The sequence below is a fragment of the Cetorhinus maximus genome, chromosome 1, assembly GCF_964194155.1.
Source record: "Cetorhinus maximus chromosome 1, sCetMax3.hap1.1, whole genome shotgun sequence".
In the NCBI taxonomy this organism is placed as follows: domain Eukaryota; kingdom Metazoa; phylum Chordata; class Chondrichthyes; order Lamniformes; family Cetorhinidae; genus Cetorhinus; species Cetorhinus maximus.
In genome coordinates, this window is record NC_135879.1 from 158,256,211 (window position 1) to 158,274,645 (window position 18,435).

General features: G+C 43.2%; 1 protein-coding gene across 1 annotated transcript in view; it reads right to left on the reverse strand.

Annotated features, from left to right (window-relative positions):
* LOC144684664 (cytochrome P450 4V2-like) overlaps positions 1–18,435 on the reverse strand; it is a 47,413-nt gene that overhangs the window by 22,548 nt on the left and 6,430 nt on the right. The window contains exons 4-7 of the mRNA XM_078548748.1: positions 12,326–12,516; positions 8,328–8,397; positions 6,120–6,246; positions 268–456 (exon numbers count right to left, since the gene is read on the reverse strand). Of these exons, the coding sequence (XP_078404874.1) occupies positions 268–456; positions 6,120–6,246; positions 8,328–8,397; positions 12,326–12,516 (577 nt within the window). The remainder of the gene's footprint in view (positions 1–267; positions 457–6,119; positions 6,247–8,327; positions 8,398–12,325; positions 12,517–18,435) is intronic.

An 18,435-nucleotide genomic window follows, 5' to 3' on the forward strand; every position in this document is an offset into this window, starting at 1 on the left:
TCCGAAAAATCCTGCCATATGTTTTTCTAAACACTAAATTTAATGCTCTTTGCGTTTCCAAAATGAAGCCATTCAACCAATCTGCAAATAAAATTATGTAATTAGCCTTTAACATTGTTTTAAAACAATATTAATGTTATTTGCAGCCTGGAAATTGCAGTGGTCAATATTAGCAGATAAACAAATGATCCACTATTTATTGGAGGCACTAATTGTATCAATTAAAGTATAAAACTGTTTTGCACTTCACTGAATACTATATCTTACCTCAAACATAAAAGTGTCCACCTCTTCTCTTATGTCCTGCTGACTCAGTTTATTTCCACCTTCATCAGTTGCGCTGAGAATCATGTCAAGAAAGGCCTTGCGCTTCTTTTTCCTCCATGAATTAGAGTCTGAATCAGAATGGTTAAATTCTTCAGCATTCTCTGTTTTACAAGATCTCTCCTCAATCACCTAATAAGAAACAACAAATGAGTTTTTTTAGAAGTAGGCTTATCAAGTGATTAGAATGGATAATAATTGTAGTTCTCACAAATCCGTAGACCTAGATTGTCCTTCTATTGCTGCCAGCTAGCAGCAGTTTCCAAGGTATTACTGCCTAATGCTACAGATCCCAAGACCCCTCACCCAGCCAACTCAGATTTGACGATGCTCTTACACTACCTCTCTGGAGAGTACAATCACTAGAGTACAGGGATTGTCTCCCTCTTCTAGTAGACCCCAGGGACCTAGTTAGAAGAGTGATGGATCAGTAATCCCACACCCAAGAACTGACAGACCTTGGTCCATTTGTAGTGCTCTCAGAGCCACCCACCCTTATGTTGAAAAATCAACATCCTTTACAATGATACTTAACACTTTATTCTCGCCAAACCCGAGCGTTCCCATCAGCAACACCATGGGATATCAGTTTGAATATCGTACATAATACTGTCTTCTTTTATTGTCTACCGCTTATAGATGTCACACTTATTTCCTGTGATATCTGTCTCATAAACACTTCCAACTCACCATAGAATCTTACAGCAGAGAAGGGTGCCATTTGGTCCATTGTGCCTGTGCTGGTTCTTTGAAAGGACTGTACAATAAGTCCCATATCCCCTCTCTTTCCCAATAGAATTGCAAACGTTTCACCTCAATCTAATCTAATTCCCTTTCGAAAGTTGTTATTAATCTTCTTTCACCACCCCCTCACGCAGTGCATTCTACGTCACAATAATAGTTGGAAAATTGTATCAACAATTCACATGAGTTTTGTACATGTAAGATCAGACAAGGATCCCTGTTGGGAATCAGAGCATGGAAATGACCCCATTTACCTGTGTGACCCAAGATGCAACTTCGACCCCCTCCTAGCCCTCACTCCACTTTGCTGTCTTTTTATTTTAACTTAACTATCTATTCCAATCTGCTAAATATTTATTTTAAGTACAAGATCTTTTATCTACCTTTCATCTTTTCTCACCCTACTTCTCCATTGGTTTAGGGAGATAAAAACACTTGCTTGTCACGTTTTGCTGAAGCTGAGCATGCAAAGTAAGTTTCGGAACAGTAAAAAAACTTAGTATAACAGGACTAACCAGGCTGACTCATGGAAAGCACTCATGCCTTAAAACCCTAGTCCAACTGGACAAGCAACAAGTATTCAAAGAGAGGAGGAGAGGGACTTGGCTAGATTGAAATGGAGCATTATTAAATCAAACGACATGCAGTGAAGACACTCCATAAATCTTCACATAGCCTCTGAGAATGACTGACTCCTGTCTGACCAAGGGCAGATCGTTTGCGCTCTGTGATCAGGGTCATATCATAGAGATGCAGCCATGAAACTTTAGAACCATCTGATCCTTTATCCGCCTTCAGCACCTGAGCCCTTCAGGGGCACAGCGTCACTGGTCACAGATGAAGAGATGGGGGGCGCCCCCACCTTAAAAGTGTTGAGAGCACACAGAGAGAATGACAGAACTCTGACAGCAGTGACCAGCACCGCCGAGGTGCAGGCATCAGTAATGTGTCCAGGGAGTGTGAAGCTGGACTATCACTGTGGTCCGAAGGCTGCACAGAGAACAGGGAAGAGGCCCTGGACTCAGACACCTGCCTTTACCTTGTGCAGAAAGATTTCACATCCGAGTGACACGAACACTGCTCATCAGCACAAGGCACCATAGGCAGGGAGACATTCTTAGGAGTTTATTGACAACGGTGAACATTATGTACAATGTGATTAACACCCATGCCCAGGCTGTGCAACTAATTCTTCTTGACTTCCCTAACCCTGCTGCTATGTCTTGTTGCTCCCCAGGCATCCACAGCAGCGGTGGAGTCAGACTGCTGACTGTTACGCCCTGTCTGTGATGACCTTGTGGGCGTCCTCTGGAGGGCCGAGACTTAGAGGCTGCCTGCTTTCGGGATCCTGCCGTGTGGCAGTGACACCCTCCTCGGCCTGTGGAGCTGGAGCTGCTGAGGTCACAGGAAGAGGAGATTCGGATGGGCCAGACACTCCCAGAATTACCTGGGTGGATGGCCCTGGAGTGTGCGCCTGCTGATCCTCCTCTCTATGGGTGCCCAAGGGCCCCAGGCTACCTCCTTGAGAAGGGGTAGCTGGAGCAAGATCAAGTTGCCCAGCACCCCTCTCGCGTACACACTGTTGGAGGCCAACTATGGCATCAGCGATGGAGTTGAGCCCGCGCAGCAGTGCAGGAGCAATGTCCTGAAATAAGATCTCCATGATGGCTGCCATCCTACCAGTGTTGACCTCGGTGTGTTGGCATGTCGACACCATCACCTCTGCCTGGAGACGGACAGACTCCTCCATTGTGCCTTGCAATCTGAGGAGTGCAGTGGACATCCCTTCCTGATGTTCCCGAGCTTGCCTTTGCAGCTCCAGCAACTGTGATATGACCAAGTCCAGAGTCTCGCCATCTGACTTGGACCAAGTCCTCCAAATGCGGGGGGACCTGGGAAGTCCCTGCTACCGCCTGCTGTGGATCAGACAGTGCAATGTGCTCACCAGATTGTGACCCCGAGGCTATTCTAAAGTTAGGTCCCACCGAGATGTGTGTCTCTGCATTGGTGGAGGGTGTGGGTGAGCACTGTGACAGAACTTCAGGGAGGGTGCCTCCAGATTCCTCTTCAGGGGTTTCTTTGGGGCTTGATTGGAGGCCTTGGGTCATGGAATCTATTAGCTGTTTCCCAGATATGCCTGCAGAAGCAAGGGGAGATAATTAGTGCATGGCAGTGGCCTGTGAAGGAGGACACATCATTCACAGCATGGTTGTCTGATGGATGTTGCACTGCTGGATCATCACTTGGTAGAGCACCGCCGACCTCACCGTCAGCACAGGACCAGTCCCAGTCATCGCCGGCCAGCTGGATGGCTGTTTTTTCAAAGTCAGTGAGGACCATGATTTCAGGCATTCTTCCACTGGTCTGCAACCTCTCCCTCTTGTTGTGCGCCAGTTTGTTCTGCATGACTAGAGATGGAGAGAGTGTCAGCAGGACACCTGCCAGACCAGATGATAAATATGCCTGGCATGTGTGGGCAGTGAGTGGTCCCATGGATGGGGTGAGGATAATGCAGGTTTGTGTGAAAGAGTGAATGGAGATGTCCCTTGCACTGGCAGTGAATAAGGGCCCTGTGGATGTGTGATGGGTTTGTGAGTGTGAGAGTTGAGAGTGATGAGAAGAGTGACTTACTCTGGCGAAACAGAAATCATTCATCCTCTTGCAGCACTGGGTGGCTGTCCTCTTTTGAAGGGCTTTGGCACTGACCACCACCTCCCAAGCCAGATTATTTAAGTTGCTGCCCATCCTGCGGCCAGAGCAGGGGTAGAGGACATCCCTGTGGGACTCCACGGCATCCAAAAGGCATTTCAGTGATGCGTCACTGAACCAGAGAGCTGCAGTCTTTTTGCCTGTCAGGGCCATGTCTTCCCTGCAGCAGTCGTGGTCTGGAAGCACAGATGTGTGCGCGCTGCTGGACTTTAACTATGGCGCCTGGCGTGATGCGGCAGCAGGGTGATGGCGGACAGGCAAATGAGAGCCCACCCACCATGGAAATGGCGTGTTTCCCAGGAGTGCATAAATAATGTGGCGGCTTTGGGACGATACGGTGTAAAAACCCGCCTTCACAACCGGGGGGCAAAACGTCATTTTACTCGCCTGCTACTGCGTTTCCACCCGACATCTCAAATAGTGTGCGCAGTTTTGGTCTTCTTATTTAAGGAAGGATGTAAATGCGTTAGTTTTTGTTTTGGATTTCCAGCATCCGCAGTTTTTTGTTTTTATATATATTTACAAGTAAATAGGTTAGGTTTTTAAATTTGCAATAGGTGATAGGTAGGGACTTGACTTTTCAGCTCTTAAAGTTCAAAGGGGAGTTTAGAAGTGACAAGGGACTTCTACAACTTACAAAGATGCTATAAGTAAACAAGGGAAGGTTATTAAATTTTATTTGACCAGAAAGTAGAGGCAAATGGAAAACATGAAAGATTTTTATGTTTGGAAAAGCTGAGTTAAAAGGGGTGCTTGGGAGGAATGGAATCTAGGATGAAAGGGAAAAAAGATATTTAAAGAAAGATATTTAGTTGAGTTGTGGTGGCTCCGAGGGAGAATCCACTGAAGACAACTTCTGTGTGCTGGAGTGCTTAAAAGCTGTGAAGGATTTGAATTTGAAGCAACCATCCAGTTTCAAGGCAGGAAAGTCTTTTGAAAGCAACCTTTCTTTTGGATTTCCACAGGGGAGTGGGAGTGGGAAGTTGTCTGCTCTACCTTTACTAAAGTGACAGGGGTTTTTGCCTTGGGTAATATTACTAGATTTTTATGGTTAAAAATCTAAAGGGAGCTGTTACCAAGGAGTTTACTTGTGTGTTCTAACTAAGTGGATTTTTTTGGGGAATGTTTTGTAAGACTATTTTAACTGTGTAATTTTACTCTTGTATGCTCAGGTATTTTTTCTTCTTGTTAATAAATCTTTTAATTTTAAAATCTTAAAAGTGTTACTGGGATTCTAAGCTTCTGGAATCAGTAGTTTTCCCCTTGGGAGGCGATGGCGTAGTTGGACTGTCACTGGACTAGTAATCCAAAGACCTAGGGTAATGTCCTGGGGACCCGGGTTTGAATCCTGCTACAGCAGATGGTGGAATTCAATTTTTAAAAATCTGGAATTAAAAGTCCAATGATGATGATGAAGCCATTGCCGATTGTTGTAAAAACCCATCTGGTTCATTTATGTCCTTTGGGGAAGGAAATCTGCCGTCCTTACCTGGCCTGGCCTACATGTGACTCCAGACCCACAGCAGTGGTTGACTCTTAACTGCCCTCTGAACAACTACAATTAGGGATGGGCAATAAATGCTGACCTAGCCAGCGACACCCACATTTCATGAATAAAAAAATAAATACATTTTCAAAATATAAATAAAGGTTATGATCAGTAAGACAAGTTTCCCTCTGGGATTTAGCTTGCTCAGCAAATAACATCAGGTCGTAACAACACAGAGATCGACTTTCTTCAAGGTCAGTGGGAAGCTCCCTTGCTTTGCTGCTGACTGCAGAATCCAGGCCATTAATTGAGAGCATAAAAGCAATGTATGCAGAGCGAGAATTAATTAACATAAAACAATAAGGCATAAAATTCCTCATTAATGAATTAAGATTTCTTTTGAAACAAAGCTGGCATGTAAAATGTTCATATGCCAATAAATGGTTTTCAGTACCTCTACAGTCTGCCACACTCTACTTTTATGAAATATTTATATTTTGTTAATTGCCTTTTCCTTTCTTTTCAATTAATTTTGATCATTTAACTAAAACAAAGAAAGCGATGAAAAAAGCAACTGCAGATCCTGGAAATCTGAAAAAAAAACACAAGTTGTTGGAAACCTTCAGCAGATGAGGCAGCATCAATGAAGAGGAGGAATTAGCATTTTGAATACAAACCCATTGTTAAAACTGTAATATATTACAGTACATCAATATTTAAACAGTCCTCATCTATAAAAAAAATCCAGCTTTCACACAAAATGTTGGTTCCTCTGTTCTCTCCACACACTCTGCCTCACCTGCTGAGGGTTTCCAACATTTTGCGTATTTTTAAAAAATGACTATAAATCTACCTTTTCTGTGAAGGTGTGCAAGATTTTGAGAGCTTCGTCATGTTCCTTTCCATCCCCAAATGTGTTGAATAGAAAGTCAGGCCAAAACCAAGGCATCTTCTGCCTGCGGTGAATCAAATCACTCATCCTAGGCAAAGAGAAATCATTATCTTCACTAGAGCATTAAGTTCCACTCTACTCACTTATTCACAGCTGCAAAATAAGACTTCTGTTTTACATTAGCCTATAGCAGGGCTTGAACAACATTCAAGCTTGGCTGACAAGTGGCAGATAGTATTTTACACTGGGCAATGCCCATCTTTGATATAAACTCATTGAACAAATTAGTGCTGATCAAAAGCTCTTCTGAATCACTCACATTAGCACTGTGGCTATGACAGATGGATAGGGGCTCAGTACTCTGGTGACGAGTGACTCACTTACTGCCCTTTTAAGGCTTGCTTGCCATCTACAAGGCCCAAGTTAGGTCTGTGATGGAACACTCACCTAGATGAATGTAGTGTTAATAACATTCAAAAAAGATCTTACAACATCCAAGGCATCACCGCAGGAGGTCCTCAGGGTAGTGCCCTTGGCCCAACCATCTTCAGCTGCTTCTCAATGACCTTCCTTCCATCATAAAGTCAGAAGTGGGGTGCTCGCTGATGATTGCACAATGTTCAGCACCAATCACGACTCCTCAGATACTGAAGCAGCCCATGGTCAAATGCAGCAAGACCTGGACAATATCCAGGGCTGACAGGTGGCAAGGAACATTCATGCCACACAAGTGTTAGGCAATGCTCAGCTCCAACATGGAGAATCCAATCATCGGCCCTTGATGTTCATTGGCATTACCATTACTGAATCCTCCACTATCAACATTCTGGGGGTTACGATTGACCAGAACTTGAACAGGACTAGCCATATAAATACTGTGGTTACAAGAGCAGGTCAGAGGCTAAGAATCGTGTGACGAGAAAATCACCTCCTGACTCCCCATAGCCTGTCCACCATCTACAAGGCACAAGTCAGGAGTCTGATGGAATACTCCCCGCTTGCCTGGATGTGTGCAGCTCCCACAACACTCAAGAAGCTTGACACCGTCCAGGACAAAGCAGCCCACTTGATTAGCACCACATTCACAAACATTCACTCCATCCACCATCCAAGCATAGTAGCAGCAGTGTATAACGTCTATAAGATGCACTGCAGGAATTCAGTCACTGGATGAAAATCCTCACATTTCCTACTTAACACCATTGTGGAAACGCCACAATCAGAGATTGCAGCAGTTCAAGGAGGTAGCCAATAGGAATAGGCAATGCACACACACACCCAATTTTCTAATGTTCTGCTACTGTGTGCAGCATTACACGTGAGTCACAATATCTGAAGAACAATGTGCTTCAAGTATGATTTCCTTCAATAAATGTGTACTGTTTTGGTGGCACTGCTGCTAGGGCATTCAGGAAGGTGTGGAAAGGGGACGTCCAGGAGTGTCAGGAAGGAGACGTGGGGTTATCTGAACTTTCTTTGTGGGGCCCAGAGGAGCACATCTGCCTTTCAGGGCCCACAAAGTTTTAAAAAAAAACATACCTTTCAGAGTCTCTATGGGTGCTGATCTTCCCTTGACCAGCTTTCTCGCTTCAACACAATGAAAACTGCAGTTGAGGTTTGTTGACATCATTGGACCCCAATCTGCATATTACAAAATGACCTCGCTGGCTTACAGAGGGTGTTGTTGTCACCTTCTGCAAAGCACACAGATAATTTGGTGGGTACTTAAACTGCTCACTGCCTGTTAGAAGGCAGGTGGGTAGACTTAAAATCCACCCCATATCTGTACACCCTGAAAAAGCTGAGTTTTGCCTGTTAACAGCTAAGGATGGAAAGGAAAAGAAATAACAGCAAATATCCCTACCTACTGTTAAAATGCAACAACTAAGCACCATTACCTGTCACTGTCCTTAAATCTGCTTTTCATCCTTATTCCTGATATTTCTATACACTATAATTTTGAACAAGGTGTTCTCAAAAGATCAAATTAAAAGCAATGAAAACCATAATAATTAACATTAATGATAGAAATTTATGGATTATCCTGTCACCACTCAATTCTTCTGAATGGACTTTATCATGAAGGGTCATCTCTTACTTCACGTCAGAAGACATAGAAAACATAAATGACAATCGGGGAAAACTATTCAGGAAATACAAGGAACTCACTTGTAAATAGCACGTATATATTCCGAGTCACTGTTACTCTGAGCATAGACCTTCTTATCCATAGCAGTTTCTAGAATAAAAAATCCTTATGGTAAGTAACATATTCACACTGATCAAATCATTTAACCCTAATATTTGCAATACCCAAATAAGCTTAGATTTATAAACACTTGACATGATAGAACAAGCAGACTGAATGTGTCAACACAAAATCACCAAAACAACTGACTCAACAATTCATACATCATTATTCTCTGTGAGAATACATGAGGAGGAGCCCTGAGTTATGGACAATCTCTCAGTCATGATAGTGACCATAATGACAATTAACAATTGGGAATGAGTTACATTATTCCTCAATTCCTCATTGTGCACTGCCTATATAGTTATTTCTAAAAGATAATTATACACCTTTAGAACTGCTTTAGTCTGATAAACCTTTGAGTTGTTGAAGATTATATTTTAGCTTTAATTTGCAAATATTGTAAATTAGATTACATAAACTGAAAAAAATCCTGTTTGGTTAAAAATCCAAGGTGTCAAGTATTAATGAGTTTTCAACATTTAAACCCCATTTTTAACCCAGGGAGGAATCAGGTGGGTGGCAAGCCCCCATGACAGTTGGATGATTTCAACCCCTGGCCCTCCATTAAATTTGATGGATGAGCTGCCCTTCTAATCAGTCACGAATTAGGCAGCACCCATGCGATGCATGCAATTTACAGCACAAGTCACAAGGCAAGCTTAATGCTAAGTTGCATTGTCTGTCTGCATTTTTCATTCAACAATTTTTAAAGATTGTTGGCAAGATTGATACGCCATTTACATTTCTGATACATCCTTGGGAGGTCCTAATGGAGGAAGTAAGGACCACCATAAGGAGCAACACTTCTCCAAAAAACACAAATGCATTCTTAATGCCAGGATGAAGCAGGCCTAAATAAAAGGCAGCTAACAGGGTCAGTGCAAGCAGCATCACCTCCAGAACCTGCATTCAATACAAGAAGATATTCAATGACCTCACAAGAGTAGCAAGGGTAAGTACAGCTCTTCACTTCACCTTTCTCAAAAGCACCTCAGAATGCTACTGTCAACCTCTCCCCACATCCTTAAACATATAATCACAAGGACAGGCCTCTTTTTCATATCAAACACATTCCCCTCTTCCTCTCTTTACCCCATATACTTACATCATTCTCCTCTGACACACTCCCACTACTCCTTTTGGTGAAAGTCAAAAATAGAGCCAGACCTTTCAGGAGTGAAATTAGGAAACACTGGCAGAGGTTTGGAACACTCTTTTGTTAAGAGCAATTGATGCTAGATCAACTGTTAATTTTAGAACTGAGATTGACAATACTTTTGACTAACAAAAATCTAAGGGATTATGGGCAAAGGTGGGTTTACAGAGACAGGTCACTAATGAGCTATGATCTCATTGAACAGTGGAACAGGCTCAAGGGACTGAATGGCCTTCTCCTGTTCCCATGTCCCTGCCCTTGATAGTGCAATCACATCCTTCCTGTAATGTGATGGCCAGAGCTGTATGTAGTACTCTAGCTGTGGCCCCACTAATGTTTTATAGAGGTCTAGCATGGCCTTCCTGCTTTTACGTTGGAGGGGCAGTAGCACAGTGGTAATTTTACTGGACTAATAATCCAGGGGCCCGGACTAATACTTCAGAGGCACGAGTTCAAATTCTACCATGGATTTTGCCCTCACACTTCTCTACACTGAATTCAATTTCATCACTGATCTATCCACCTGACCGGTCCATTGATATCTTCCTGCAGAAAACAGCTTTGTTCCTCACTATCAACCACATGGCCAACTGGCTAATATTCTCATCATCTGCAAACTTCTTAATCCTTAATCATGTCCCCCACATTTAAATCTAATCATTAATATATATCACAAAAAGCAAGAGATCTAATACTAAGCCCGCAGGAACCCGACAGGAAACAGCCTTCCAGTCACAAAAAACACCTGTCCATATTTCTAGATTTCCTGCCACTTAGTCAATTTTGGATCCAACTTGCAACGTTCCCTTGGATCCCATTTCTGACCAGTCTGCCATGTGGATCTTGGGAAAAACCTTGTTAAAATCCATGTGGACTATATCAAAAGCACCACCCTCATCAACTCTCAATTGCTCCTTAAAAAAATTAAATCAAGTTAGTCAGCCACAGCCTTCCTTTAACAAATCCAGGCTGACTGTCTTTGATTAAGTGGCGTCTTTTTAAGTGATGGTGTATATTGAAGGTCAGAAATTATTTCAATAGTTTATCAACCACTGAGATTAGGCCGAGTGACCTGTAATTACTGTCTATCCCTTTCCCCATTTTTAAACAAGGTTACAACATTAGCTGCCCTCCAGGCCTCCATTACCAAACCTGCAGAAAGAGCAGATTGGAAAATGATGGATCGATTTCCTCTTTTGCTTTTCTTAACATCCTGGGATGCATTTCATTCAGGCCTGGCGATTTATATTCATACTCATTTAGCATATTCAAATATGCTAAACCCCTTAATATCTCCTTTCTCACTATGTTTATCAATATTTCACACAGCTCTTCCTTAGCTACAATATCTGCATTGTAATCTCTTTTGTGAGAGCAGACATGAAGTATTCATTTACTATGCCCACACACTCCCTCCACTTTTTGGTCTCTAATTGGCACTATTCTTTCTTTAGTTGTCCTTTTGCTGTTAATTTACTTATAGAACATCTCTAGGTTGCCCTCAATTTTATTTGCCAATATTTTCATCCCTTCTCTGTACTTCACAATTTCCTTTTTAATTTCACCTTTACACTTTCTATATTTCTCCAAGCTTTTTGCAGTATTTACCTCTCAATATCTAACACAAACTTTCTTTCTTTGGTTTATTTTATCTCCTTTATTGCTCCTTAACATCAGGGGGCCCTAGATTTGGGAGTCCCACCCTTTTTCCATTCCCTACTACCACTTTTTTCAATGCTTCCCACCTTCACAACATGGATTTTCCTCCAAGTAACTGTTTCCAGTTCACTTTTGCCAAATCACACATCAACAGAGTGAAACTCGTCCCTCCCCAACTGGGAACTTCCACTCCTAGTACAATTTTTGATTTCACCAAGGAGTTAAGTTGCACTAGGGGAGACAGTCTACAGACAGTTCAAAAAAACATACAAGAACAAAACAAAAATATTGGGTTACTTTTTGGTCAACAGTGAGGAAGTAGGTAAAAGACTTCAGGAAGACAGGTTAGCAGAATGGGTAGGCAAGTGGAAGATACAATTTAATTGCAGGGAAACAGGAGGTATTCATTTTGAGTACAGAAACAAGATGTTGGCGTATACAGTTCTCTCAACAGAAAGGTACTCAAGGCTGTTGATCAAGAGACACCTAGGGATTTAAATACATAATTTCCCAAATATGAAAATGCAGGTGGTTCAGGCATTAAATGGGGTCATGGAGTAAAACTTCAGAATTAATTGATTAATTAGGCCAGTTAGCAATCTGCATACAATTATGCATGACCCATTAGAGAATAATATTAAAACCACAGATTCACCAGAGGGATGCCAGGGATGGGAAATTATGGTTGAGGAGACAACACAAATATTTCTACTTGAGCAGATAAGTCGATGAGGAGACCAAATAGTTCTTCTAAAATTCCAAAAGCCTTGATATAGTAAATAGGCAAAGGCTTCCCTCAAGCTGATCCATCAGTGACCAGGACTCACCAAAGCATGAGGAAAAAGAAAGTTTAGGGAAAAAATATTTTATGCTTTGCCACTGTGTGTGCTTGAGATGGAGACCACTGCATCTTTTGAAGACTAAAAATCAAACAAATATTTGAAACAGAAGATATGTTGCTACGGAGGGAGAAGGATTAATTTTTAATTGCTCTAGTGAAGGGCCAGCACAGACAATAGGCTGAATAGCCTCCTTCTGAGCTGTAAACTCTTATGCATCTATATATGTTTCCCATTCTAACAGTTTTCCCAAACTCACCACAGATAATGTCCAAAGCACAGAGTGTGATATCATTGAAGCAGTTAAAAGGTCCCTTGCCAACTTTCTTCTCCCATTTTTCCAGTAAAATATTGGTTTGTTCATTCATAACGTCTAGAAATTCCATCAGAATTGTGAAATGAAATGTCGGAGTTATCAATTTTCTCCTAGCACGCCATTTATTTCCTGTACTACAAAGCAAAGAGTAGGAAATTATTTCTACATAATAAGGCACTATTTTATTGCATTTTAATAAAGTAACTATAAAGGGAGAATGCCAACTTCAGATCAGAAGATATGATAAAAATATTAATGCCTCCAGGTGTCTGCTGCACAAACTTGTGTACTGGCCAACGTGACAATTTGAAGCCGATTATTTATGCTGATTGAGGGATGAGGCCAAGCCTCAAAATTCCACAAATAAAATCATTTATATTTATCTACTTTAATGATATAAAGTAAATTGGATGTATAGCACTGAATATAGACTAAAAATTACTAATCAGTGATGTTACTGAACAAAATCTTAAGGCAATTACATCAAATTCCTCATCATTTTGAAAAACCATTTTTAAGTTAAACAGGACAACACTTGCAATATACTGACAGGGAGAGTTCTATGCCAGTGAACTAAGCACTTGAAAATCACTGGCACTTTATGCAAACTTATATCATGGAACAATACTTTTTTTAAAAAAAGAAATCAGCTGTTTAGGTCTTAATTTGATATCAAACAATATCAATTTCATTCAAAAGTAAAATGCTGCTATTCTGTAGAAGTATAGAATTATACAGCACATAAGGCAGCCATTCAGCCAACTGTGTCTTTGCCAAAACAAAAACAGAATTACCTGGAAAAACTCAGCAGGTCTGGCAGCATCGGTGGAGAAGAAATCAGTTAACATTTCGAGCCTTCATGGCCCTTCGGCAGAACTGAAGCATAGTTAGGAGAAAGGAGAAATATAAACTGGTTTAAGGTGGGGGGGGGAGGGGGGGGTGGCGGGGGGGGGAGAAGAGAGAAGTTGAGGGTGTGGTGATTGTGGAGATAAGCAAGCCGTGATAGGAGCAGATAATCAAAAGATGTCACAGACAAAAGGATCAAAGAGGTGTTGAAGGTGGTGATATTTGTCTAAGAAAAGTGCTAATTAAGAATGGAAGACAGGATACTCAAAGTACAGCTCTAGTGGGGGTGGAGTGGACAGACTAACAAGGTTTTAGTTTTAGATTTAAAAATAATGGAAATAGGTGGGGAAAGAAGAATCTATATAAATTATTGATAAAAGGTGGGGGGTGGGGGGGTGGAGAAAGGTGGGGGGGGGGGGGGAGAGAAACGGGGTGGGGATGGGGGGAGGGGGAGTTTAAGATCTAAAGTTGTTGAATTCAATATTCAGCCCGGAAGGCTGTAAAGTGCCTAGTCGGAAGATGAGGTGCTGTTCCTCCAGTTTGCGTTGGGCTTCACTGGAACAATGCAGCAAGCCAAGGACAGACATGTGGGCAAGAGAACAGGGTGGAGTGTTAAAATGGCAAGCGACAGGGAGGTTTGGGTCTTTCTTGCGGACAGACCGCAGGTGTTCCGCAAAACGGTCGCCCAGTTTGCGTTTGGTCTCTCCAATGTAGAGGAGACCGCATTGGGAGCAATGAATGCAGTAGACTAAGTTAGGGGAAATGCAAGTGAAATGCTGCTTCACTTGAAAGGAGTGTTTGGGCCCTTGGACGGTGAGGAGAGAGGAAGTGAAGGGGCAGGTGTTGCATCTTCTGCGTGGGCATGGGGAGGTGCCATAAGTGGGGGTTGAGGAGTAGGGGGTGATGGAGGAGTGGACCAGGGTGTCCCGGAGGGAACGATCCCTACGGAATGCCGTCAGGGGGGGGGGTGAAGGGAAGATGTGTTTGGTGGTGGCATCATGCTGGAGTTGGCGGAAATGGCTAAGGATGATCCTTTGAATGCGGAGGCTGGTGGGGTGATAAGTGAGGACAAGGGGGACCCTATCATGTTTCTGGGAAGGAGGAGAAGGCGTGAGGGAGGATGCGCGGGATATGGGCTATGCCTGTCTCTTTATGGGGTATGTGGAACATTCCTTGTTCCAGTCCTACTCCGGCCCCCTCCCACAACTCTTTCTCCGGTACATCGATGATTACTTCGGTGCTGCTTCATGCTCTCGTCGGGACCTGGAAAAATTTATTAATTTTGCTTCCAATCTCCACCCCTCCATCATTTTCACATGGTCCATCTCTGACACTTCTCTTCCCTTCCTTGACCTCTCTGTCTCAATTTCTGATGATAGACTGTCCACCAATATCCATTACAAGCCTACCGACTCCCACAGCTACCTCGACTACAGCTCCTCACACCCCGCTTCCTGTAAAGACTCCATCCCATTCTCTCAGTTCCTTCGCCTCCGTCGCATCTGTTCTGATGACGCTACCTTCAAAAACAGCTCCTCTGACATGTCCTCCTTCTTCCTTAACCGAGGTTTTCCATCCACGGTCGTTGACAGGGCCCTCAACCGTGTCCGGCCAATATCCCGCGCATCCTCCCTCACGCCTTCTCCTCCTTCCCAGAAACATGATAGGGTCCCCCTTGTCCTCACTTATCACCCCACCAGCCTCCGCATTCAAAGGATCATCCTTAGCCATTTCCGCCAACTCCAGCATGATGCCACCACCAAACACATCTTCCCTTCACCCCCCCCGACGGCATTCCGTAGGGATCGTTCCCTCCGGGACACCCTGGTCCACTCCTCCATCACCCCCTACACCTCAACCCCCACTTATGGCACCTCCCCATGCCCACGCAGAAGATGCAACACCTGCCCCTTCACTTCCTCTCTCCTCACCGTCCAAGGGCCCAAACACTCCTTTCAAGTGAAGCAGCATTTCACTTGCATTTCCCCTAACTTAGTCTACTGCATTCGTTGCTCCCAATGCGGTCTCCTCTACATTGGAGAGACCAAACGCAAACTGGGCGACCGTTTTGCGGAACACCTGCGGTCTGTCCACAAGAAAGACCCAAACCTCCCTGTCGCTTGCCATTTTAACACTCCACCCTGTTCTCTTGCCCACATGTCTGTCCTTGGCTTGCTGCATTGTTCCAGTGAAGCCCAACGCAAACTGGAGGAACAGCACCTCATCTTCCGACTAGGCACTTTACAGCCTTCCGGGCTGAATATTGAATTCAACAACTTTAGATCTTAAACTCCCCCTCCCCCCATCCCCACCCCGTTTCTCCCCCCCCCACCCCCCACCCCGTTTCCACCCCCCCCCACTTCTCCCTCCCCCCCCACTTCTCCCCCCCCACCCCGTTTCTCCCCCCCCACCCCGTTTCTCCCCCCCCACCCCGTTTCTCCCCCCCCACCCCACTTCTCCCCCCCCACCCCACTTCTCCCCCCCCACCCCATTTCTCCCCCCCCCCTTCTCCCACCCCCCCCCTCCCCCCACCTTTTATCAATAATTTATATAGATTCTTCTTTCCCCACCTATTTCCATTATTTTTAAATCTAAAACTAAAACCTTGTTAGTCTGTCCACCCCACCCCCACTAGAGCTGTACTTTGAGTATCCTGTCTTCCATTCTTAATTAGCACTTTTCTTAGACAAATATCACCACCTTCAACACCTCTTTGATCCTTTTGTCTGTGACATCTTTTGATTATCTGCTCCTATCACGGCTTGCTTATCTCCACAATCACCACACCCTCAACTTCTCTCTTCCCCCCCGCCCCCCCCCACCTTAAACCAGTTTATATTTCTCCTTTCTCCTAACTATGCTTCAGTTCTGCCGAAGGGCCATGAAGGCTCGAAACGTTAACTGATTTCTTCTCCGCCGATGCTGCCAGACCTGCTGAGTTTTTCCAGGTAATTCTGTTTTTGTTTTGGATTTCCAGCATCCGCAGTAGCTTTTAGCTTTTTGTTTTTTATCTCTGTGTCTTTGCCAGCTCTTTGAAAGAGCTATCTAGTTAGTCCCACCTTTTGTTTTGTTCGTTCATAGGGTGCGGATGTTGCTGGTCAGCATTTGTTGCCTATGCCTAATTGCCCTTAACAAGGGGGTGGTGAACTGTCTCCTTTAACCATTGCATTCCATGTAGTGCAAATATACCCACAGTACTGTTGGGGAGGAAGTTCCATGATTTTGATCCAAAGACAGAAGAACAGCGATATAGTTCCAAATAAAGATGGGTGTGAGACTTGGAAGTGGTGGTGTTCTGATGTGCCCTTGTCCATCGAGATGATAGAGTTTGAGAGTTTAGAAAGTGCTGCCAAAAGGGACTTTGGTGAGTTGCTGCAGTGCATCTTGTATATGATAACACTGCTGCCACTGTGCATAGGTGGTGAAGGGAGCAAATGTTTAATATGGTAGATGAGGTGCCAATCAAGCCCTCGAGCTTCTTGAGTGTGGCTGGAGCTGCACTCATTCAGACAAGTCACACATCACATTCTTAAACTTGTGCTTTGTAGATGGTGAAAAGGCTCTAGGGAGTTAGGAAATGTATGACTCACCGCAGAATACCTAGTCTCTGATCAACTCTTCCAGTCACAGTATTATGTGGCTGGTCCAGTAAGTTTCTGGTTACTTTCTTAATCGGTCGCCAAAGCCCTGCTAATTTTTCCTATTCGGGAGTATGTAATCCAAGAGGACCAAGGCAGAATGTGTTTCATTTAATTCCTTTAAAAAAAGCAATTGACTTGAACAATGGGCATGTTAGTTGGAATTTGTGGCACTTTCCTCAATGTTATCAGAGAGAGGGCGTTGCAAGATGTTGTCTTATCACATCAAACATGTATGAAGTGGTATTCATGGTGCAGAGCCAAGTGCTACACCCTTTTTGATATTAATATCAGAATTAAATAATCAATTCGACTTTAGTGTGGTGTGTTACAGTTCACTCAAAGTCCAAGTTGCTGTGGTAATATGCACTTTTTACAAGCATAATGTAGTCTGAAGATATGGATAGTGAAGGTAGAGGCTCCAACTTTCTTTCCATCAAATGGCTGGCCAGGTATCTCTCCCGCTCTTCCACCCGCTATTGGTGCATGTTGGAAGGATTTGCAGATTGATATTCAACCTGCTTGGCTGTGTTATGAACATACCTTCTTTGGCCATCAAGTCCTGGGGTGGTACTCAAACCCAGAGCTTCTGGCTCAGAGGCAGGGATACTACCTACTGCGCCACAACACCTTCCCTATTTCTATATTATACCAGATTAAATGAAGATTAATGGGGTACAGTAGCATAGTGTTTATATTACTGGAAAATAATCCAAAAGCTTGAACTAATGATATGGAGATACAAGTTCAAATCCCATCTCGGGAATTGGGGAATTTAAATAAATCTGGATTAAAGAGTGTCAGTAATGGTGACCATGAAGTTGCAGGATTGTCACTAATTTCCTTTAGGGAGGAAAATCTGCTGTCCTTACTCTATACATGACTCCAGACTGACAGCGATGTGGATGACCCTTAGCTGTCCTCTGAAATGACCTAACAAGCTACTCAGTTGTATTTAAGGTGGCAGCTCACCACCACCTTCTTAATGGCAATTAGGAATGGGCAACAAACACTGGCCTTGTTAGTGACATCCACATCCCTTGAATAATAGCCAAACGTTCACTTCAAGAGAAAAAATAAACATTCGAAAGAGTAAAAGAAAGGCCATCATATGGTCAAGACAGAAATTAAAGATAATAGTCAATATCAGAGAGTATGTTCACTGATTCCCTAACCTGCCAAAATAGCTGAACTTTCAGCTCAATTTATTTCCAAATTATACAGCACAGCAATTAACTCATTTATGACAGTTCACTTTATGTATTCTAAAAGAACTGAACACAAAGATCAGCTTTGTTGACACAAACAGATTAATGTTTTAAGTAAACAATTTATATTTAATATAAAAATAAACATTTAGATGCTTGATCACTGAACTGCACTGATGTTTGGAGAGAAGTTCTAATAATTAGACAGCTCACCACCACCTTCTCAAGGGCAACTAGGGATGGGCAATAAATGCTGGCCCAGCCAACAAAGCCCACATCCCTTGAATGAATTAAAAAAAATAATAATCCTGGTTCTAAATTACTTTTATTTCATAGCAAAACAGATTGGGAAATAGTGTAA